The sequence below is a fragment of the Lepidothrix coronata genome, unplaced genomic scaffold (genome assembly GCF_001604755.1).
Source record: "Lepidothrix coronata isolate B3197 unplaced genomic scaffold, Lepidothrix_coronata-1.0 Scaffold53, whole genome shotgun sequence".
Lineage (NCBI taxonomy): Eukaryota > Metazoa > Chordata > Aves > Passeriformes > Pipridae > Lepidothrix > Lepidothrix coronata.
Genome location: NW_016690233.1, coordinates 530437 through 555218, shown reverse-complemented (window position 1 = coordinate 555218; position 24782 = coordinate 530437). Strand labels below are relative to the sequence as shown.

Here is a 24782-nt window from a genome sequence, read left to right as displayed (position 1 = left end):
TGGGTTCATGAACCAACTGAAACGAAAAAAAAATCAGCCCAAACAGACCTAAGATTGAATGTTGCTATATTGTTTTTCTACCAAAGCAACAAAAATCTACGTTGTTCTCTTCCAGGTCTTTTAACACGTACAAAGCAACAATCCACCACTGTTACACTAAAACTGCACTAAACACAGCATCTCACAGCCTTACTCCAAAAGGAAACACATAAGGAGAAGTGAAAAGCAAGTGGAATATGGGCTTAAATGATAACTACCTACTTGGAAAAACACTAATAATCAGCAGAAGGTCTTGCTTTCCACTTTAGTTCCACTGAGTTCACCTAGCTTACAACAATCTCATTTTTCATTACTTCAGTTTACATCCACAGATGACTTCAGGCAATCACACTGACATCAAGCAACACTGGCTATGGATAAGAATAATGACACCACGGCAGCTTTTGCACTTCATTTTGTAGCTAATGGTGCGGTACAAATTCACAGTGCCTTCCTTCAATTTGAGCAAAAATAATAACGTCCAAATGTGGCTCCTGAACAAGAAGACACGTGCTTCAGGCAACATTTCTACAACTACATGGGCCTGGGCAGTACCCAGGTTGAACAGCACAGCCTGAGAAAAAGCAAACAAAGTGAACATCTCAATGGAGCCTGTTTAGCTCTTTTACCCCAAGACAGACTAGGCAGCAAATCCTCAGGGTATCAAGGCTTGAGGGAGATCTGCCTAATTACAGCATCCATTCTAGTTCTCTCTTAGAGAATTTTGTGGCAAACATAATTGAATAAAGACTCTGGAGTGTCAGTTCCTGCTCAGGCCCCAATCAGTGCTTGACCAAACAGCAGTAATAGCACTGTGCTGGTGCAGCACCCTTCCCTGAAACTGCTGAAAGACCTGGAATGAAAGTGAAAGGACACAATTCCTTCAGCATAGCCAGGGAATGCAAAGGAGCGGAGTCCTCAGAGTTGGAAAAAGCTGACTTGATACATTGCATTTTATGCCAGGCACTATGCAGAAGAGTAGCAGCACATATTACATGATGTCCCTGTAAGACAGGGCAGGATACAGATATGTTCTAACACCTGTTAAATCACACACACAGATTTGCTTGAAGGGAGAAGATCCTTTTCCTCCCTGATTACACAAAAGAGTACATGGATGCATGTTTACAACAATGTAAGAAATCCAGCTTCCAATCCCTGTTCTCCCTGAAGACACCTGAATTTACATTTTCCACCTCTTAGTGCCAAAGAATTTAGGTAGTGAGTGTTCTTCTGGATGAAGGAGATTTATTTAAAATATTTTAATATTTATAAGAGTAAGGACTGAAGTCTAAGCATACCAGGCCTTCCACAAATGCCCTAACAAGCTGTGTTGACTGTCATGGCCTCATGAATATTTAGAGATAATTATGAAGAAGAACAGCTTACCCTAAAAATATGCATGTTTGGTCTGTGACCAATTACAAGAAGATACTATTCTCAGTGTATGTGGTAAGCACATTCTCTCATTCCGAAAACTTCTAATAGGGTAAAAAACGTTTTCCCATATCACTAGCTTGAGTTACCCTTATTCCGTATTTCAGAGTCCTTTCTGTCCAAAGAAAACCTGTAGTTTTGCTGAAACCAGAATAATATGCACAGACTATGAGTCAGAGGACTTTCCTACGTACAAGTCAGATATCCTTTGTGAAACACAGTGCTTCCCTTGAGGAACACGAATTCTCAGAGAAGTAATATCAGTTAGAAAAATTGCATTTCCAGCACAGCATTGGATAAAGACTTCTCCGTGGCCTTAAAAACAGTCACCTCTGCTTTTTCCAGCTATCCTCCTGGGGGGCAGATGAGACTGAAGGCAATATACACTTTCAGAGAAAACTATTTTTAGTCATGCTTTACACAACCAAAGACTGGTTCAGCATTATCACATTCTAAGCAACTACCAGCAGCTGCTATTTCATATCCTATTTACTATGCAATCTCCCCAGTAGCCTAAGGAAGATCAAAACTTACTGGAGAACAGTTAGAACTGTCCCTTTTGTCCATGGGTTCCTGGTGGACACAATATAAATAAACATTAAATCACTAAAATTATCATGAAAGCTTATTTTTAAGTTATTTTTCTTGCAGTTGACACCAATTTACAAAGATCCTCCAGAAAATAATTCACAACACAGCAGATTTCTATCTCTACCAGACTTACTTGCCAAAATGCGGTGGCAGGTGAGGGAACAGGGCAAGTACAAGCTCTTCAGGAAAGCTGCAAAAGACCACTAGAAATGAACACTTATTCAACCCTTTAACAGTTAGTGATTCATTTATTAATCTGAGCAGCTCACCATCTCACAATAGTTAAGAGAGCTGTAGAGAGCAATAGTTCAGTAGGAAAAGAATAGGAAGCACGTTGAGACACTTGCACAATGCTTTAAGCTCTCCTATGCCAAGGGCCTTCCACCTGCTGGTTGAAGTCTTTCCCCACAGCACTGCAGCCTTTTGTTCACAAGTCTGCACCCTTTCCCTGGTGCACTGGGAGGACACTGTGGCAATGTTTCTATCCATGGCCTTCTGTCCTTGTCTCCTGTTCTCTTTGTTCTCCCAACTCTGCACCTGCAAAGCCCAAGTGTGCTATGTCAGGGTTCCCATGGAAAATGGTGGACAGTCATGCAAGAATCATTCTTCTTCCCCCTCACACTTCCCTACCCCATTTCATAACGTTTACGCAAAAGAAAAAACAAAACCCAGCAAATAAAACGGTGGACAGTGGTCCTTTAACTAGTAGACAGGCATTTCCTAGTGACATCCATGCTTAACAATCAATTAAAGTGCAACTCTTGCCTCTCATCAGAGTGTGCTCCAATCAGCACTAACAGCATCACAAGTAGGAAAACCAGCAGGGAGTTTAAGCAGGTCCTGATGAAAACTACTATGGCAAACTACTATTGCAAACCATCTGTAGCACTAGATGGGATGCCTAGGGAAAGAAGAGTCACCTGGGACGATCCCTATGATGGTTTTCTTTGCTGGTCAGTGCAGAGTGTTTTCCCTTAAGATTCTTCCACCCTTCTCATTTGTTTTTTGGTTTTTTTAATTGTTATCAAAAGTAACTGTTACCATTAAAGTTGTCATTTGTCACCAGCTATGGACTGTCTCATCATCCTTTGTGCTTGAAAGAACGTACAAAAAATTGCCATAATTCTTGTGCAGGGAGGCAGCACCAGGTTTATCAATCACATCCTTTGTGAATGTTTATGATACTGCAATGACTGCAACTTAAAGACCACAAGGACTCAGAATCAGAAAATCATTTTGTGTACAGTTTTCTTCCACAACAATGTATTTGTTTTAATCAAAATGTTCTTAAAATGTACACCATTTTCTACAGAAGGTCACCATGATAATTCAGCACTGGCTAAATACAATATAAAAAAATATCAGTTGTCTCAAAGATTGTAAAAACTCCAAAAGTAAAAGTTACATTTTTAAGAACTCCAATGGCCACAAGGATATTATTCTTGTGTCTCAGCTGAAAAAGGAAAAACTAAATCCACTGTACAATTCTGGTTTGTCAGGCTTGCAGGTTCATGTGATCCACAGTGTCCAAACCAGAAACAGATAATCAGCAATTAAACATTATCCTATGTTTTAAAATATATTAGCAATACACAACACATTGATGTTATTCTTAACATACGAAGTATCCATTAAGGTAATTTATGGCTTATATAGTTCTTGACTGCAGGGTTGTTCTCATTCTTTCTTTTTGGTAAAGTCATATGGTTTCCACCACTGTGCGAACTGCAACACCTTCTTCCTCTGTTCTTCAAAGTTCTGTCTGATTCCTTTTCTCCAGAGCCGCGGTTCCAAGTCCAGCATGCCACCAATAATTTCCTTTGCGAGTAGAAGAAAGACAGATAATGGTAAATGCAAAATTACCATATTAATTAACGCTATTTTACAATAAAATAAAGAAATATGTATTTTCAAATTACGAGATTGTCAGTTTTCTTAAAGTGCTAATTAAAACTTGAAATTCTGAAAAATATACCAATTTAAAAAATAAGACAATTTAAAAAACAGAACTGCAGCTGTTAGATGGCTGCCCCAGCAAAATTCTTTTAAGCACAGCATATCGATGTACTGCTTAAACATCCTAACATTGCAAGATTGTTAATGTATCAGTACCTTTGTGACTAAGGTAAGCTCAGAAAAAGAAAGTTGCCCACTTTGCTGTTTCTGGTGTTATATTTCTCCCCAGTCACTCTTAGTGTTTTTGTCACACTGACTCTTCCCATAGTACAGCTCTTCCTGTATAAACAGTACACTGTGTTACCATGGGGAGTAATCTAACCACATGAGGATTTTCATGGGAGTTGTCTGTGAGTCTGTATGTGTATGCATCCTAATTTATACAAGTAGGAATCAGTGCACCTATATGTCAATACTATGGCCATGAAAACTCTTAAATAGATGCAAGTATTTTCCACCTGTAAGATTAAATATCTAAAATGTCAAATATTAACACTTCCTACTAATTCAAAAGAAACACAATTCTAGAACCACAATCTGCGTATCAGCTAATGAAAAAATCAACTGATCCTTTATTCAACAAGCCAAGTTACAATGACTCATCAAGAAAAGATAGACAATAGGGTATATCAAAGTAACTGTTCTGACAGCATTTGTTTTAATTACTTAAATTCTCCAAAACAAAGTATAATTGGTAAATTAATCTTTTACGTAACAATACCTTCCCAAAGTAATGAGGGAAATTGTGTTGATCTTCAATCACATGAGCAAATCCTCCTTGAAGGCCAAAGTCCACAGAAAAATATGGTAATCCTTTAGGAACCTGTATGTGCAAAACCACATTTTCAGATGTTTAACAAAGTGTTGGCATTTAGTCAACCTCCCCACAACTGAATGAATTTCAACACGGTTTTGCAGTTGATATTATAACATTTTATTTTAAACCACCTCTCAAACCAACTACATGCAGCATAAAAATGCAAGAGAGAAACAGTAAAGCCAACAGGTAAGGGGAAAGAAGAACACACAGCAACTAGATAAAAAGACACAGAAGAGATGACTACTGGGTGGCAGAACCTTCAGAGGCCACTGTGCTGCACCAGGCAAGACACTGGGGATGGACCAGGCAGCAGTGGGCACACTGAGCAAATGCCTTCCTGACTTCACATCTCTGAAGTACATGGGTTTAGCAGAAACTTTAAGAAAACCACTAGCAAGTTGCATTTATCAAAGGTAAGGTGTTGAGTGGTAACAGCAAATATTTACCCAGTGAAAACACTGACACTCAGGGAGAAAGGGAAACACCTTTATGGAAAATACATTACGAGAAACCCCCTCTACATGACTGGAAGTTATCAATAACTTGCCAAATCAGGTAAGTTAGTAATTCAGTCAGACTACAGAGAAGAAGCTGGATATCCTGCCACAACATAGACCTTTCAGCCTGACAGAGAGAAGTGGATCCATTTATTGCTACAGTATTGCAAGTAATTTTTGCTGTTTCACTGCAATAACTTATTTTCCACTCTTTTAATTGTTGAGGATGTCCCTGTACTGATAAGATTTACAAAGCCTCCAATTCATAAGCATTTTCTCTGCTACAATCCAAATAGCTACACAATTTTCATGAGGCATGTTCCATATATTGCTTAAAAATTGACTCTAAAAATAATTAAGATTTAATACAGAGGAGCAATGTAGCATAGCAAGAAACATAAAACATTTTAAATGGACTAAAAAAAATTATTAAATAAGGAAAAATGGGTTGGCAGGTGACACCTTAAGAAAAAGGTCAGCTTTATCTCACTTGTGTCCAGCAAAGCATCAGGTCTGACTGGGATGGAGTGAATCTGCATCAAAGCAGCCCATATAGTGCTGAGTTTCAGACTGGTGCCTAAACCAGTGTTGACAGCATGCCAGTGTTTTGGCTATTGCTGAACAGTGCTGACTGCTGGGTCAACTCTCCTGGTTGTGTACCCTCCCAGCCCACTGCTACCCCCAGCACCCTTGCTGCAAGGAGCAGAAGGAGAAGAAGAGAAGGCCTTGATGCTGTGCAAGGGCTGGATGCTCCAGCTCTACCTCTGGACACAAGTTTGGCACACAATCCACCCATTAGGTGATGTCTCAGCCGTGTCTGACCCTCCTTCCAGGTACCACCCTCTCTCAATATGACTCTCCAACTTCCCAAACCTCAGCTCTGTCTCTAAGCTATACTCTCCAATCTTTCTGAATTTCCATTACCCTAAAATAATATTAAAATCTCACAACTGTGTAACAATTTACACTCAGACACATTGTATTAATTTAAAGAACTGTCTTGACTTAATCTGAAAACTGGCGTACCTTCAAATGAGCATATAATAGTCACAAAAATGTATGGCTAGGAAGATTCTTCAAGAACTCTGGTGTCCTAATGCCTTACAATGTGTCAAGAAAATTATACTGTTGGTTTTTCCTATTCTGAAACAACAATGAGCAGAAGAAATCCCAAACATACTTATTTTGTCTTCTGTTTACATCCACCTTAAGTTTATAGTCTTTCCTAAACCCTTGCTGCAAATTAATTGCATCCCTTGCCCATCTGCACTCCATCTCCCTTTTTGTAGTATGTGGCTTCATGTCTTGTTGTTAAAACTCATCTCCTCTTTCTCCTAAACTATGATCTTTTAGTGAAAAGGTGCGATATTTACCAAAAGACACTATTAAAAATTGAGTGTTATTACTACATAGTAGTAAACTACTTGTGGTAAAGTCTATATAACACACATCTTCCACTTCAATATTAAAAAGATGGAACAATCTTTGAATCTAACAGATCCAGCATTGCTCCTTTAAGATTTGTTTATACAAAGAGGTTTCAGCTCAGTATCCAGGAGACCGAAAGAGCACTGTTCCCTTGTTTTAGAAAGAAAGAAACATAATGCTATTTATATTTTCACTTCACAAACTTAGCAACGCAAATGGTTGTTGTAGGTCAATGAAAAAGAAATATCATAATTTCTCCAGGAAAGTAATTTGCAAATCTTTGATCTACCTTAATTCTTAAAGTTAATCTAGAAATGTGCTGGTACACGTCCTCAAAGTGTCAGCTTTGTTCTCAACAAATGCTTGCAGCTCAGTCCATCAACTGTTGAAATAAATGAGAATCTTTTCCCTAATGTCAGTTAGGAGTTCAGTCAGACTGTTAATTCTCACCATACCTATGCCATCTTCTCATGCACTAATCCAATTGTGTTCCCTTTCTTCTCTCTTTGAAACAGTTAGTAATGAAAAAAAATGAGAAGAATTTGCTGAGAAATTCAGTGTTTAATACATTTCATTACTTACAGATTTCCGAATGTCTTTTGAAGAAAGATCAATTAACTTCTTGTTCATAGACCACTCTTCATCAGACTCCATTATAGCTTTCTGTAAAATCATTTTATCTAAATGTGAAAACAGTCCTACATGCAGCAAGCAAAGAACTAACTGTAGTGAAGTACATTGTACAGCAAGTAACAATTACTTCTTAAAAAAGTAACTTTATTTTTGGTAACTTTTCTGACTTCCACAACTTACTTACTTTACAAAGACATCATGTATCTTCAGACTCACTCTATTCACTTCCTCTATTTCTTTTTTTTTTTAGATTTAACTTTTGCTTTACACAAATCATCTCTAACAAGTTTCAACTACGAAGTCTCATTCTCTTTTTATTCGTCCCATACAAACCCTCTTATGAATTCATTACACTATATTAACCTGTTTTGGTTTTTTTTAAACACTAAGAGGAGAATCCAGCTTAGAAGGCTGACTGCCCTTAAAAACCTTTAAAGCTGACTCTGTATTCTCCATAGTACAGAACTGGGTATTGTGCAGTGTAGGTGTCTTTTCAATTACATTTGCTGTGTATTTTCATGGTACAAACTTCTGAAAGACAAGTTTTAGGCAAACAACATTGCATTAAATCTTGTTCTCCCTCCTTCCTTGAGTATTCAGACAAAACACAAGTTTTACAAGAACCTGAAGCATAGTAGTCATATCTAACAGGTGGAAAGTTTCAGATGTGGTAAAAGTTACTGCATTGTTGTTCATCATACTGCTGCTCCACTTCATCAAAAACCAATCACATTATTTCCAGAAAGTAAAACTAATATTTCAAAGAACAAATAAAGAAATTACTGATAAAAGGTGAAACATGATCCAGTTGCTGAAAGGCCTCAATTCCAGACAAAAGTTTCAATGTACCTTTTCTTACAGGGTCAGGGGAAAGAAACCAGAAAAGCTGGCGATAGAAGTATCTATCATGCTGTCTTAACATTCATCAGAGACCTAAGACATGTAAAATTTGGACTTACTGAAATAAAATGGGGATTAAACAATATATACATTGGTATTTCTTAAAACAATTGACATTATTTTCCCATTTTATGCTTGCCAAGGCACATATATGGTGTTTTAAGTTTATACCACAGGACTTAAGTGAGAAGTATTGCAATCCTTAAAGCAATTCAAGAGACTACAATTCTCTCACCTTCTTCCAGTATTTGTCAGTGCAGTCAGACTTGCGACAAGTGCTCAGTCACATACAGATCTTCCACTGACAACTTGAAAAACTGAATTACCTCACAGGGCTTGTTTTAAGATCAAGGAATATGATCAAAGAATAGATCAAGAAGTAGGATCAAAGAACACATCTTTTCAAAAATAGCACTGGAATATAAAAATGTTTTCCAGAAATAGGTGACTTATGATACATACATTCAAATGACTTAAGAAAAAAAACATTTTTGTGTACCTTAAAGTAGATTGGAGCCATATCTCCTACTTCTTTTGGAAGAGGAATGCATTCATATACCATATGATACCGTTTCTTCATACTCATGTTTGTTTCTAGGAACACACAGTCCAAGTCTTTAGCTTCAAACATTTTCACCAATGCATTTCGGAACATCTGTTTAAAGAAAAAAAAAATGTGCAATTTAAATTAACTTTTCAAAGCTTTCAGACACATTATATTATTTAACTAATGTATTATATTTGTAATAAACTCACAATAAAATGGAAAACTGTAACAATCATATAAGGAAAATTCTGTATTATTCAGAAATTTAATATGAACTATATTTCCTATGGCACAAATATAAATTAAAACTGTGTTACCTTCATAACTGTAGCGCTCCATAAAACAACACAGCTTTAAAAGTAGGTCCCAAGCTTGTGATTTCTAAGAAGGTGATGTCTTGGCTTGTACTGACTATAGTTACCATTATCCTTTCACTACTCTTTCCAATTATACAGTTTAATATAAAAAAAAAAAGGAAGATATTTTCACTAGGCATGCTTGATCTTCAAGTAAAACATTAACACTGCCTCAAAAGAAAGCCATGGCTGTAATCAACATCTTCACTGTATGTAAGTAAAACAAATGCAATACTTAATACATCTGGCATGTTGGCATGTGGTGAGAAGTGTGGGCCTAGCCTCTATCATTCAGGAGCTGCAGTTAAGTTCAGGTCCTCACTTTTGTTCCTTGCCTAAGCTAAGTTTCAGAGATGGCTGTGCCCAGCCAGATACCTGGCAGTTCTTGGCCCTGACTTCCCCTTGAACTTAAGTCATCATTGTAGACTTGTCTGGCCACCCCTGGGCCATGTCTGACCCTGTCTATCATCATGGGAACTGCTTTCTTCTCTTGGCCTGGGTACCATGAGACTGTGCCTTGTCAGTGAGATGACCTCCCCACCTGCTTTGCCTGTCATCCACCCCTGACTTGCCTTCCTGAAGGCAACTCGCTTTTGCTGCTCCAGGACTCTTGACAGCTGGTATTTGCATCCAAGATATGCAAGAGCATCATTCTGTAGCTTACAGTGTAGATGCTGAACTAAACTGTAAAGCACAAGGGATGATTTCTGAGAGTCATTTAGACTTATTTTCAAATGCACAAAAGATCTGACTTTCTGACAGGGTGAATGTTTCTGAAAGTTTCTCAAGATCTTGAAAACTGCTTTTAAAGATGAAGATTTTTTTTATTATACATGCTCCCTTATACCATTTCCACAGTGTAAGCCAAGAAACCACAGAAACTGTAGGAGCCTTGTAGACCAGAGGTACGATAGGTCTACGACTCACATAATTCATAGGTTGTCCCTTTTGCACTGTTTTCTTTTTCAACTAACAATTCTCAGAAATACAAACAACACCATTAAAAGGTTAATCCCATCTAAAGGATTAATCCCATCTAAAGGTTAATCCCATCCCTATCCTAATGTAAATGGAGAGCTGATGAATCAAACTAGCTTAAGCAAAAACTTATATTCACCAACATCAGCATGTATTGAAGTAAAACAGAGGGAAAACAAATCACTATCAGGTTTTCAATGAAACAGGTCTAGAAATTGAGCTCTCTTCTCCCCGCTCTCTTGCCATCTTGCACAGTATGAATCAAACTAAAAGGCTAAGAAATTTGGTCAAATATATATCTTAACTAGGTATTTAAGCACTTCAAAGCAAGCCTAGTGTCCTGAATCTTTCCTCAATAATGAGCTGCTCCATACTGTGACAGGAAAACACTACCATCATTCCCCTAACACAGCTGACGAAACAGAGTTAAAAAATACTGCCCAGTGTTCCATGGTTGATAGGGAACTTTACAGCACAGAGCAACAGGCTACTCTGAATTAATAGCTTGTGGCTTTCTCTTCACTCCGACCCCCAGACCTTCTGAAATACAGTGAGACAAGCAACTGTGGTGAGGTAAGGGACATACTAAACCAAAGGCTGAGAAAGACTATCACTTACTGTTGCTACCCTGCAATATCAACTGAAATACAAATCCACCAAAAGCCTAGAATATCAGCAGATGTTAGCTAATATTTCCCCAACTGCATTTTCTTGTTTTTAAATGCATTTTTCCTCCAAATTCTGAGCAGGCCAAACCACCAAGGATAATTTGCACTGGAAAGGAGAAAACCATTCATAAGGGCAAATAAGAAGGCTTGACTTATGCTCAGATGCACATGCCATTAATGCATGTAACAGTTCAGTCAATACAGAACGTGTAAAGATTTATATCTTTTCATATTAAAAGTATTACATGCATATTTACTTTGCAAGTGAGCACATCAGTCTAAACTACACAATATGTTAAATTCAAGTGCTTGAAGGCATACAGTGTAAAAGGAACCCTTTTTTGCTTTACTCCAACATATCTTAAAAAAAATCTCAGCAAAAATAGTTAGCTAAAACATGTGCTCCATCCAACATTTTTTGAATATTTGAAGTGTGATAATTTTTTCCCTTCAACATCAATATGAAATACATTTTGGCATCAGAAAATTTAGTCACTGACTGTCTGCTCATACTTTTGCTAAAGCCTTCCAGACTCCTCCTACAGAATTACATAGAAGCTGGGGAAAAAAAATAATTCATCTGTGTCCATCACTTTCCAAAGTACTTTATTTTAAAGAAATGTTTAAGCTGTTTATGAATACATTCACAGGGTCAAAGGATAACAATTTAGCAACTAGTTGCCTTTTCTAGCAAGTAAAAGTCTAGTGTTAAATACAGGAACTGCATTTATTCTATTTTCCTTCTCATACAAATTTAGAAAAATTATAATTATTTAGTTAAGAGGTTAGGATAAAGAGAAGTTCTAGGATAAACATATTTATCACTTCCCCCGTGCTCTTTTGTTCCTCCTTTTTTTTGCATTTATTTGCTTCTTATCCAACTTTCTTAGGTCTTTCTGTCATACACAACAGAACTCCTTTTCCTACCTCTAGGTTGAAGAGGGGGTTGAAGGGGAGCATAATTTACTAGGAAAAACTGTATAAAAATTACAATCAGCCATGAGAATCAATGTGGGGAGCAAATTTGGAAAGTCAGAGAATCTACCTGCCAGGCTTGAGGTAAGATCAACATTACTTAAACTATTTCAAACTTATGAATCATGCCAGTTTTAAATCTCAGCAACTGTAACAATGAAGCTATTCTCTAGTCTGAAATAGTCTCCAATATTTCAATATAAGAGGTTGCAAGTTGTTTTCCCCTTGTAATAATCCTGATGGCAGGCAGTGGGGGATTGACAACCACTGTGAATATCTTAGGCAGAAGCTTGTTATATCCCTTCCTTGATTTTCCATCTCCAAAGAAAACAGAACTCCAAATCTTCAAAATGTCTTCATAAGACAATTGGAAAGCACAGGTCATCATGCTTGGCACTTTATTCTAATAATTCTTTTCAAGGAAGGTAGAAAACTGGATAAGAACACTGATTTTAAGAGTAAGATCGTTCTCTTTCAAGTGATATCCACCCAAACCCCACATTAGCTTAAAAAACTGATGATACATAAACAATATATTTTCAGCTTGTATTTAATTTTAAGTGATCTGCCTGCTCTGACAATCCTTGCTTTTACTTGGCACTCCCAAGAAGATCCTGTGAAGCCAGTTATTCCACTTTCTGTCAGGAATTAGCTGTACCTAATTCATCCCCAAAAGATGTTCCTTTTCAAAGACCTCCAACGATGCATGTTTTGCAACATTCCAAGAAACTTCTTCTAAAGCTTATGAATGGGAAATTTTCCTCGGTATTTACCCTGCTTCTCTTTTAATATTTGACCACTAATTTTCATCCATAATGTGAGAACGTTCTGCCCCTTAGTGGAATCAGAGAATAGCTGCCAGACTGCAAATTATGAAAATAGGTACTTATGACAAGTATATTATTATTAAAAAAAAAATTGTTTTACAGAACTGTCAGAAGACAGGAGACAGTTTCTCAGCTGACCTGGATTTCTTCCCAGATGTCTTCATCCAAAAGAGTGGCTGCAGTATGGTGCTGTAGAGGGGCTATCAGGCAGTGACCTTCAGTAAGGGACTGGTTGCTTGGTAGAGACAAGTACACCTACGAAAAGCAAAGAAAAACTGAGGTACCCATTTTTCAAGTGTTAAAAACCTTCCATTGGTGAAGCTAAGAAATTCATCATTTGCTAAATTCAAACCAACAGAAGCCATTATCTACTAATCACAGCAAGGTATTAGTAATTCTAGTGTTTTTTGAAAGATCCCGTTATCCATCAGTAGCTCAAATGAATTAGTATTATCCAAACAGTAGTTCCACCAACAAGGCAGTAATATCAGCTTTATAAACCAAGTGGTATCATAACTATTATGAAAGTACACTGTTTAGGCAATTCCAATATTTGTAATATAGATAAATATTCAATAAAGTATTTAATATATATATATGTGAAATGCATACTCTGTGTCATGGTTTATCCTGGCTGCATCACCTAACTGTTCACTCACTCCCTGCCCCCAGCAGGACAGGGGAGAGAATCAGAAAAAAACCTTAAATTTTTGGGTTGAGATAAAGACAGTTTCAAAGGACAGGAAACTGCATAATCAAAATAACACCAACAATAACAATAACCTAGAAAGCAAGTGATGCACAGTGCAATTGCTCACCACCTACCAAGCGATTCCCAGCCATTTTCCAAGCAGTGGCCCCTGGCCAGCTTTCCCTCTAGTTTACACACTGAACATGGTGTCATATGATAAAGAATATTCCTTTGGTCAGTTTTGGTCACCTGTCCCAGTTGTGTTCCCTCTCAACTTCTTGTGCCCCTCCAGCCTTCTCGCTGGCAGGACAGTATGAGAAGTTGAAGAATCCCTGACCACTACTTAACAACAACTCAAAACATTAGTGTGTTACCAATATTATACTCATCCTAAATCCAAACCGCAGCACTGTACCAGCTATTGGGAAGAAAACTAACCATCCCAGGCAAAACCAGGACACTCTCTACACTTACCTACCTATTAGATATATAAACATATATATAAACACAGATTATATACACACATATACACACAGATCTGTATGAATTTATACTCTCTACTAAAAACAAAAAACACAATGCATTTAATTCCTTGGTCTATAAAGAGTTGCCAATCAAATAAAAACATCAATAATAAATGGAAACTTTGGAGAAAAAAATGACAGAAAAGGCTATACTGAGGCATTTCAGATGTTATAAATACAAATATTTATGCAACTCTTTAAAGCACTTAGAGAAACAGGAAGGTTTCCAAACCAAACTTCTGTCTATTTCAAAGGATTTTAAGCTTAAAAATGGAATTCTGCACTTAATTTTCTTTGATATCAAGATACAATTCTTGACCAGTTCAAATTTCCTCTAGTGAAGTGTGATTTAGTCTTCCACAAATCCACCTACAGTCTAATCTCTGCACTGAGATCTTTCATTATTGCTCCTGTTTTCCACAAGTTCTGATAGCAAAGATTAGCTTTAAAATTCATAAGAGATTTATATCTTTTTCTTCCTCACCCTTGACAAATTTGTGGAAGCAATTGGAAGGGCAAAGAAAATAAGACAGACAACCACAAATAATTCCCTAGAAGCAATTTCATTCTTAAAGCCCTCTAACATAATTTCTTTTTTATTTCTACATTTTGTTAATTGCTATTTTCTTACCTTGGTGCCAATTGCAATAATAAGATGTTTAGAAAGTGCACTGCTATCAAAACAATATGGGCACTTTTCCATGCGTGCAGCAAGCTGCTGGTGCTCCTGTATTGCTTTTCTTCTTTGGATTTCTTCCTCTTCCCCACTACGTGCTCTTTTGGCTGCTTTGGAAACAAACATGTCATCCAGAGTGTAGTAGTCTCTGTCAGTTTTTTCCATGAGCTGAAAGAATACAAAGAAAAATTGCAAATATATATAAACAAGCAATAAAAAATACCTAGCTCTTTGTAGTACCTTCTACTGAGAAAAGCATAAAGGATGTAAGCAGCAGCAATTCTTCCCCTCATATAGCATCTGCAGTAGATGCAATCATCAGGTGCATCTCCTGAGAGCAGTCATACACAATCTCAGGCAGCACAGATATTAAAATGTAGATGCGTGACAGCAGCGAGAACAGCATATTACTATATTCCATTTCAACTTAAGGGTTAGGTATTTCAATATTATTTCTACATGACTTCAGCTATCTTTAAATACGTGCTCAATTTTTTATATCATATATTATCATATATCTTTCCCTCTCCTTTCTGCTCCTCCTCTCCTATTACAACTACCATTAAATCACCTTTTGTGAAATAACTAGACCATGACTCTGCAACTCATATTCACATTCTGTGAAAATATGCCAACAGTTTTTCTTATCAAATGAACAGTACTAAGCCACTTTGTGAAGGAAACAGTCTTTCCCTTCAATACTAAGTTTTTCTGAGTGCACCTGTTTCTAAATACAAATAACAAACACAACTAGCACATCACCAGAAACAAGGCTGAATGATTTGTAGGTTTTGTGTTTGCTCATTCATTGCTGTATTTTAGTTAAATGTGCCACATGTCAAAGGAAACTCTGAAAATACCAAATTTGATGTGAAGACAATCTTCAGGATAAGTGGTATCTTACAGGATCTTAACAGTAGAAACCTACACATACTGAATATGTCTCACCTCTCACCTAAATAATATTTGAAAGGGATGGAGTCTGTAGACATAAACTGGAGGAACTGAAGGAGACACAAGGAGACAGAGGACATAGTAAGAAGTGAGACAATGAATGAAAAGGAAATTATGGGGATCATGGGACTCAAACCCAAATGGCAGTAGATTCACTAAGCTTCATAACTCACAGAATACTCATACACATATATATATAAAATTAGGCTTTATAAATATTTTGGGGGATTACAAACAAATCCCATGACATCTTGCCTAAATCAAGACTTAGCAAATCTTGACTGCAAAGATTAACTTTTTAAATGACTTGGGAAAGTACTTCTCCATTTTCTGCTTCGACCATTCTACACAACTTTAAAATTATGTACCATTAATACCCTAAACAGTCAAAACTTACAGCTAAAGCAAATGTAAAGAGCACTCAGAAGAATTTTTTCAAATTTTTCACTTTAAATGAAATCCCAGTGCTGCAATATTTTCATGTTATATTTGATTTTTTTATCTTGGATAGTTTCAGTCATCTGCCTATCAAAATGACAGGAAGAAAAAAACCACTATGCTATACAGATTTCTTGATATTGGAGGTGCTGGTTCTTCAGTCTTGGCATTTTTATGTATGAGTAGTTCTGCTCCAAGAATTGCTAAAGAAATGGTACAAGTGTCTCCACAACAAATTCAGTGTAAGCTCCTAGTGCAGCCTGGATCCCACCCAAGGTATGTGTATCAGGCTAGAGCAAATCAGTGGAGAGTCTTAAAAAAAATTTTGGATTTTTCCTGGAAATAATAAGATGTGTAGAAGTGTTCTTCATACAGCTAGAGGCCATGAGACCCAGACAACACTGCACTTTTGGTTTAAGATGTAATATATATTGGTCAACAGACCTAGATGAAGCACATTGGGGAAGGAAGTAAAATAAACCCGAGTTTATTTTGGAGAAGTAAAAAAACAAGAAATGGTAGGCCAAAATGTAGAATTCTGGGGAGAAAAGACATAGTAAAGGGATATTCAGAGAAGGTATATTCACAGATCAGGTTCAGATTACCTCTACCACAGAGTCTACCAGGAACAAAATTATAGATCCTACTGCAATATTAATCAATAACATAAGATAATAAGAATGCAATGCAGTTCAAGAAACCAACACCCCAGCTTCAAAGAATTAAGTAAGTGCTTGAAGTAAGCAGGGTCTTAGAAAAAAGTTCAACCTACTCATGCAATAAAAAAAGCCTAGTCATTAATAATTCAGGCCCACTTGGATGCTCTTCAAGAACTATCCCCTTCCCTTGGTGAATAAAAACAGACAAGGACAAAGTGTAAAAGCAACAGGCTACTTTTTTTCCCTTTTTCATACCTTTAAAGAGATGTTTATAAGACTTTTATTCAGGTCGTAAGTCTAGCACATTAATTCACAGTGCCATTAAATTGCACTTCTGAGACAAAGAGACCAAGTTACAGATGGCCACCCTGCTCCTGTGAATCCTCATTTCTTGATGTGTTTTATCACATGCTTTAGATTACTTTAAAAGAGTGTTAAAATAAGATATATTTTCACTTTTAATAGCAGCCATGAAAGGAATAAGAATTTTTTTGCAACTTTCCTATTACCACAGTGTCCTTCCAACGTACCTCAAAACAGTTCAGGAAGTACAGAAAATGAAAATCAGGCAAAAATATCATCCAGCAAGAATTCATACTTCTACTGAAATAAGATATATAAGTGGGAAAATCTATTCAGAAATGTTTTGTCTTAAAAACAAACAACCAAACAAACACTAATGACACTTAACTCTGCAATACTGCAAAAGTAGCAATGAACATGACTAACATATTCCTGGTCAGTACCAATAAAAAAAAATTTAAAATTTTAAAAGCTAGAATTCCTTAAATACGATTACCTCTCAAGTCCTACAAATGCCAAATATCAGTGTCAAAAGTGAAATAAAATACAATGTAGCTGCTACCATGGCAGATTACAGAGTACTCTTCAACTGCTACTCTAAATACTGGCCTTTTAAAAAAAGTTATTCGGGAAGAAAATGGAAATTCTCTTTTAAAACATTTATACTCCAATTTGAACAATAAGGCGCCCAATGTGTTCTGCCAATTGCATTATTGGGCTATAACTAAATCTCTCCAAAAAAGTTAAAGGAGAATTGAAAGAACAAGAAGAAAGTGTTCTCCAAAATGCCATTAGGAAAGCAAGTAATAATTTAAAAACTGATTTCTTTCACACATATCTTCTTCCATTCAAAAGACAGAGTTAGTACACATCCAAAGAAGGAATTATGCTGATGTATTAGAGTTGCTGGAAATTTGCTGTCCTGCATCACAGATGCAGCACCACACCTGCTAAACATGAAAGGCAGTGCATGAAGTTGTGCATTTAGTTCCCTCACTGTACTTACGTTGCTTAGTATTGTCCTTCCTGCTCAGGTGCTGTACAGAGATCAGAAAGAAGAAGGAAGTTGCTTTGATATATCAGTTTAAAGTCAGGATGTCCTACAAAACATCACTGAATTGTCTAAAATTCCTAAAACAGGAAATTCAGATATCTATAAAGGCAATGCATCTGAAGTCCCTTTTTCTATCAGACACTGGCCAAAGCTGAGAGCTGAGCTAAGCTGACATGCTTAGACAGATCACCTCTACGGTCCCCCGTCTTCTTTTTCCTATTTCATTTACTTTGTTCTGGGCTTATCTGCCATGTTCTTCCTTCCTATGCACCCTCGTTTTTCCAGCTTTCCCTTCTCTTTTGGCAAGCACTGATTAACACACAGGCTTTAGGACTCTTAGCACCAGACAAAATGACACTGCCTCCCACGTCTCACAGCGTAATTGTGCAACCGCATCCTTTCTACCATCCAACAGAATCACAGAATCAACTAGGTTGGAAAACACCTCTGAGATCATGAGTCCAACCTATGACCGAACACCACCTTGTCAACTAGACCATGGCACTTGAGACTGGCTGCGTTCAGTCTTTTCTTAAACACCTCCAGGGACAGAGAATCCACCACTTTCCTGGGCAGCCCATTCCAATGCCAAATCACTCCTTCTGTGAACAAAATGTCTAACCTAAATCTCCCAGATGCAGCTTAAGACTGTGCCTTCTTTTCCTACTTTGCCTGGGAGAAGAGACCGACTTCTTTCAGGTAGTTGTAGAGTGATGAGGTCTCCCCTTAGCCTTCTCTTCTCTAGGCTAAACAACCCCAGCTCCCTCAGCCCCTCCTCATAGGACTTCTGCTCCAGTCCCTTCACCAACCCCATTGCCTTTCTTTGGACACACTCAAGCACCTCAATATCCTTCCTAAACTGAGGGGCCCAGAAGTGGACACAGTACTCAAGGTGTGGCCTCACCAGTGCTGAGTCCAGGGGAAGAATCACTTCCCTGGTCCTGCTGGCCACACTGTTCCTGATCCAGGCCAGGATGCCATTGGCCTTCTTGGCCACCTGGGCACACTGCTGGCTCCCGTTCAGCTTCCTGTCAATCCAAACTCCCAGGTCCCTTTCTGCCTGGCTGCTCTCCAGCCACTCTGTGCCCAGCCTGTAGCGCTGCAGGGGGTTGTTGTGACCAAAGTGCAGGACCTGGCACTTGGCCTTGTTGAACCTCGTATCGCTGGATTAAGCCCATTTATCCAGCCTGCCCAGGTGCCTCTGCAGAGCCCTCCTACCCTCCAGCAGCTTGACACTCGCCTCCAACTTTGTCATCTGCAAATTTGCTAATGATGGACTCAATCCCCTCATGCAGATCATCAATAAAGATATTAAACAGGACTGGGCCCAACATTGATCCCTGGGGGACACCATTGGTGACCGGCCGCCAACTTGATGCAGCACCATTCAGCACCACTCTGGGCTCGGCCCTCCAGCCAGTTCCTAACCCAGCACAGAGGGCCCCTGTCCAAGCTGTGGGCTGCCAGCTTTTTCAGGAGTGTTCTGTGGGAGACAGTGTCAAAGGCTTTGCTGAAGTCCAGGTAGACACATTCACAGCCTTCCCCTCATCCACCAGGCGGGTCACCTGGTCATAAAAGGAGATCAGGTTGGTCAGGCAGGACCTGCCCCTCCTAAACCCATGCTGGCTGGGTCTGATCCCCTGACTGTCCTGTAGGTGCTGTGTGATTGCACTCAAGATGATCTGCTCCATCACCTTGCTGGGCACTGAGGTCAGGCTGACAGGCCTGTAGTTTCCCGGATGCTCTTTCCAGCCTTTCTTACGGATGGCCATCACATTGGCCAATTTCCAGTCATCTGGGATCTCCCCAGTGAGCCAGGACTGATGACAAATGATGGAAAAGCAGCTTGGCAAACTTCTTCCCCAGCTCCCTCATCACCCTAGGATGGATCCCATCTGGTCCCATAGACTTGTGGGACCAAGTGAAGATCCAAGTGGCTCAGCAGGTCACTAACTGCTTCCTCCTGGATTACAGGAGGGCTATTCTGCTCCCCATCCCTGTCTACCAGCTCAGGAGGTCAGTTATCCTGAGGATGATCTGTCTTATTGTTGAAAACTGAGGCAAAGAAGGTGTTAAGTACCTCAGCCTTTCCCTTATCTTTGGTAACTATATTTCCTCCACATCCAATAAAGAATGGTCCATTTTCCACAACCAGGATGCACTTTTGGTTTAATCAACAGAACAGCATCACAATTTTGCTTGCCCTGGCCAAGAAAGGCCTGTAATACACAAACATTTAAACAGCAGTCAGGGAAGGCATCCAAACTTCTCTCAGAAGCCCTCTGGGATCTCATTTGGACAGCTCAAATACAGTGCAAATGTGGCCAAAACCCAAGAAAAAGGAGAGAGATCTCTAACCATTCAGCATAGGGCTTTAGAAAGAAATTAGCATCTGACTATGCATACAGGAAAATGATTTGAGAGAGGGAAAAATTACAGTGTTGTTATTTGCTGATTAAAACCTCAACATGATAATTACCACAAACAATATGATTATATTACATGAATAATTTCATTATATAACATTCTGTTTATAAAATAATTTACGTCCTTTTTAATTTGTTATGTTAGTGAAGCCATCAGGCACCTGGGCACTGGGCTACTTCCTAAAGTAACTCTTGCAGATTTGTACATGGTAGACTGCAGGGTCAGTCTCGTTTTTCTGCCAACATACGTTCAGACCACTGGAACTGTATCTCACAGTTTAATTTTAAACCAATTCTGCTTTTTTTATTCCACAGTAAAACCCCTGGAGTCTTATACACTGCTGGCTGCCTACACGCTACATTTGAAGTGTGCTGGGCGTTGTGTCTCTTATCGCTCCCTCTGCTGCTTTCACTTGCTCTTTGGGTGGCCCTTCGGAAAAAAAAGCCCTACTTAAGAATTTAATATCATTGTGATACTGAAAGGAAATGCTAAGAGACAGAACTCCTAATCATCAGAGATTATACCTATGTAATACCTCAAGTGCAATTTTTTTCCCTTCTGCAAATTTGTGGATAAACCAGGAAATTCTATTAAACACAATTAGCACGGCAACAAAAGACACGTGCATGGTTCCAGTGTTGGCTATTTTCAGCTTTTTTTGTACAGTTATTTTTCTGTTTATTTGCTTGTTCCATTTTGTATGCAACTATTGAACTTTTGCTTTTCCTGTCTTCTTGCTAACGCAATCATAGCTGGAGTTACTTCCATATAAGCTAATAAAAGTGCATCTGCTTGGGAAATTTGTGGGGAAAAAAAGGGCTATAGATTGTATAAAATGTATCAGTTTGGGTTTAAATTGTCATGGCAACACTGACGTCTTCAACTTTAAATGACAGAGTTAATATTTGTGGAATATTGTATCATAATATATTTTGGGAAGCTGCGATAAAGGAGAATAAACCATTATTTTAGAATACAAACCTCAGAGACATAAGAATACATCTCATTACATTTAAATTTATTCAGCATTTGGCACCTATTGTTAACAACAAGATCACCTCTGAAAAGTCTTTCTGATTTCAAATAGCATTTGCTTAAGCCAAATCAAGGCAGAACATTATAATGTAAACTTTACTATAACTCTGATCTCCCTGCAAGCACAGACATCTAAATTTGTAGGTTTAATTCAACATATAATTCAGGAAACAGGCACTTCCAACACCTATCATCCCAGGGAAATAAACAATATTCTAAATACATAGTATCAAAAGATTTTAACATATCAATGCATAGAGTGCTTTCAAGGCCTATGTCACTGACAGGAAAAGGTTATCAGCCATGTCGATGAGCAAGGTAGTTCAGGACTACCTTTGAGCAGCAGAGGTCAAGCAATACAGAGACAACAGAGTACTGCTCAATGGTTTGTTTCTGTTATTTGAAATTAAAACTGCAGATTTTGTTATAATTAGCTAATAGGACAGATCAAACTTTATATGCAAGTCAACAAAATGAAGTGTCAACCAAACAAAATACCTTCAGACATAGAATTCTGCTATTAAAAGTGTTATTAGCATTTAACTTTACAGTTAACCCTGGCCATAATTTTAATGTCTAGAAAAGACTGTTTTGCACAAGTCTTCATTTGCAACACATCTTGTAATTCTAACATAATTCCAGAAAAATGCTTATGCACTCATTTAATATGGGCTGCAACTACACAGTTCTTACTGTTCCCAGGTTTTCTTTCCTAATCCAGCTGTGACTGCTGCTGATTTGTTTCCAAATGCAGGAACAGCTTTAACTTTGTGTCCACTCAATATTCACAGAAAACTGTTTACTGCATTGAACTGAAATGTAGCAGTCAAAGAACAAGGTGTTTGAAATTATTTTCTCTTGGGTTTTCATATTAATTTTTTTGCAGCAAACCATGAACATGATCTCTAAGTAAATGTAAAAAACAACAGTGCACTAGAGCTCTGTTAGAGTTTTATCATGTCTATTAGTGTACCAGAATGGCTTCACTATGTGAAGAAAGAGGAGAAAAAGGTTTATTACATAACAATAGTAGCAGCAAGTGTTCTGCATTTTTCACTTTAGCTTCTAAATTTTTTTTCTAGACTGTTATTTTGGTTCATGGTGATGGAAATGCAAAGCTGTGCAACAGGTAGGTTTGCACAGCAAGTAAAAATGATAAGGCTGAAAGCAATTTTCCATTTTACAGAACCAATGAAAGGTAACATGCAACCCCTTTTTGCAAACCTGTAATACCAGCATGTCTCTTGGCTAAATCCATAAAGGAAGGTCAGCATTATTAATAAAGTTTTGTATTTTTCACTGCTGAAATTCATGTTAGGGATTGCTGCAGAGACTTTTAAATAAAAGGAGTTTATGGTCAAAATTAACATGGCCTGATGAGCAACACAAAATAATCATTCTCACTTTCTTTTAGTAAAACATAATCAAAAAGAACAGAAATGCCTTAGTAGAATTTATACATACAAATAGAAGGTAATTGCTATTGAGGTAATGTTCTGGAAATCAGTCTCTATACACCCACAAGCATCTACTGACATAAGTGAAAGAATTATATAAGTCTTAACAGCATGAATTTGGGAAAATTGAACTACTTACAACAGTCAAGAGCTGAAGGAACTACAGGGTACTTAAAGCTATCAGTAGTGAAAACCTAAGACTTCACACATATTCTGTACTCTAAAACTGTAATGTAAAAAAAAAAAAAAACCACAACAGTTTTCAAATGTTTTGCTGACTTTTTTTAATCCTACTGTCATCCTTCTATAATAGTAAGAACCCAAACCGCTTTCCAAGCTGAATAAAGTTAAAAGTAAAAAAACTGTAACTTCAAACAGGTGGATTTTTTTTCCTTTAGACATAACAGTGAAACATGAAAGAATCAAACTTTAAGGCCTGCTTTTTTTCCATATATCAAAAAGATTAGTGTTGGAGTTTAAATTTTTGTTTGAAGAAAGCTTTTTTCACCACTGTAAATTAAAGATTTGGGCCTGTAGGATGATGGATAGAGTTAAACCTAGAGGGGATTCAGAATTTTAAGGTAAAAAGCAACTGCAGCTCCCTGATGGACTGAGGTTGACATGCTCCCCAGTACAACGATAAACATCTGCTCACAGAAACAGAACGGAGTGTGGAACAAAGTGGAGTCTATGTGGCCCCCCTCCATTCTAATCCCAACAGAATGGGAGAACATTGTGGTACTGAGACCATACAGTATCTGTCTGATAAGGGAGAATCAAGATGTTCTGCTGCTGAAAGCAACAACCGTGTCAAACTCCTCCTCAGGTGCCAAACCACAACCACCGCTCCCCCTCCCATTAAATACAACAATCAGAAATAAAAGGTATTTATGACTAGAGACACTCAAACTCCTCCCAAATATAAAGAAAATAGTATAAAAGTAAGTTGGGGATAGGGAGAAAGTGGGAGAAGACCTCCACCGAAACTGCTGGGATCAGTCAATGGGCTGAGTCCATCTTCTCCTCCCCCAGAGGGATGCCCTGCGTGAGAAATATACTCTATGCGTGTTAAATGTAAAATGCTGCTTTTAGGAGTAGAGCTTTTGTTTGTGCTCACCCCATAGCATATTAGTTAGATTGCTTCATATCAGAGCTTGTGCTTGCTTAATATACGTAGATTGCTTTAAAACATATTTTTGCAGACCCTACCATCGACAACCTTCAAACCTTATTAATTTGTCACAATTTGTATTAATGAAAAGTGTTTTCCCGTAAACTGTTAAAGCAAGTCCTTGCAGTTGCCGGCAGTGGCAAACACCTCGGCAGGACCCGCTGTGGTGTCCTGGCTCTGCTGAGCTCCCACTAACAAGGGAGGTTTTGGTAACCTCCGATCTTGTGAATCTGCTGGCAAAGGGTCTCCTTACGAGATGCTGACAGACTGTCAGACACCAGGGTCTCAACTTTCCTGAGGGACCGACGACTGAAAATCTAAACTCCCACCTTTCACGTGACAGGGCCTTTTTCATTAGCTTAATAAATGTGACATAATAGCATGCATGGGGTGGCTGTGGGAGAGGCTGTATTTCAAACCGTCTGAGGTAACTGATGTCCAAATCAGCCTCCTCTGAACAGAAGCCAAAAGGTAACAGGAGGTAACAGCCTCAAGCACAATTGGGCTGTATTATAACCATGACTAAAAAAAGAAGAATGGACAAGAGGGGAATCATAAATCGGAATATAAATTTTAAATGAAGACTCAACAGGTAAACAAATAGCAAGGAGATGGCATATTCTCTCCATCTGATTTTGTGGAGCTCTTGAGAAACGAAAACCTTACAGGTGGGAAAAAGACTTAATGAGAACAAATATGGCTTGACCACAACAGACGCTTAGTCTGTGAATCTGAGTGGGA

General features: G+C 38.1%; 1 protein-coding gene across 2 annotated transcripts in view; it reads right to left on the bottom strand.

The window, feature by feature from the left end:
• Positions 1-3216: 3216 nt before the first annotated feature.
• CWF19L2 (CWF19-like 2, cell cycle control (S. pombe)) overlaps positions 3217-24782 on the bottom strand; it is a 69661-nt gene continuing 48095 nt past the window's right edge. For both annotated transcript variants that reach the window (XM_017816018.1, XM_017816019.1), the window contains exons 13-18: positions 14499-14711; positions 12791-12907; positions 8801-8956; positions 7351-7431; positions 4745-4846; positions 3217-3885 (exon numbers count right to left, since the gene is read on the bottom strand). In XM_017816018.1, the coding sequence (XP_017671507.1) occupies positions 3745-3885; positions 4745-4846; positions 7351-7431; positions 8801-8956; positions 12791-12907; positions 14499-14711 (810 nt within the window). In that variant the 3' untranslated portion in view covers positions 3217-3744. The remainder of the gene's footprint in view (positions 3886-4744; positions 4847-7350; positions 7432-8800; positions 8957-12790; positions 12908-14498; positions 14712-24782) is intronic.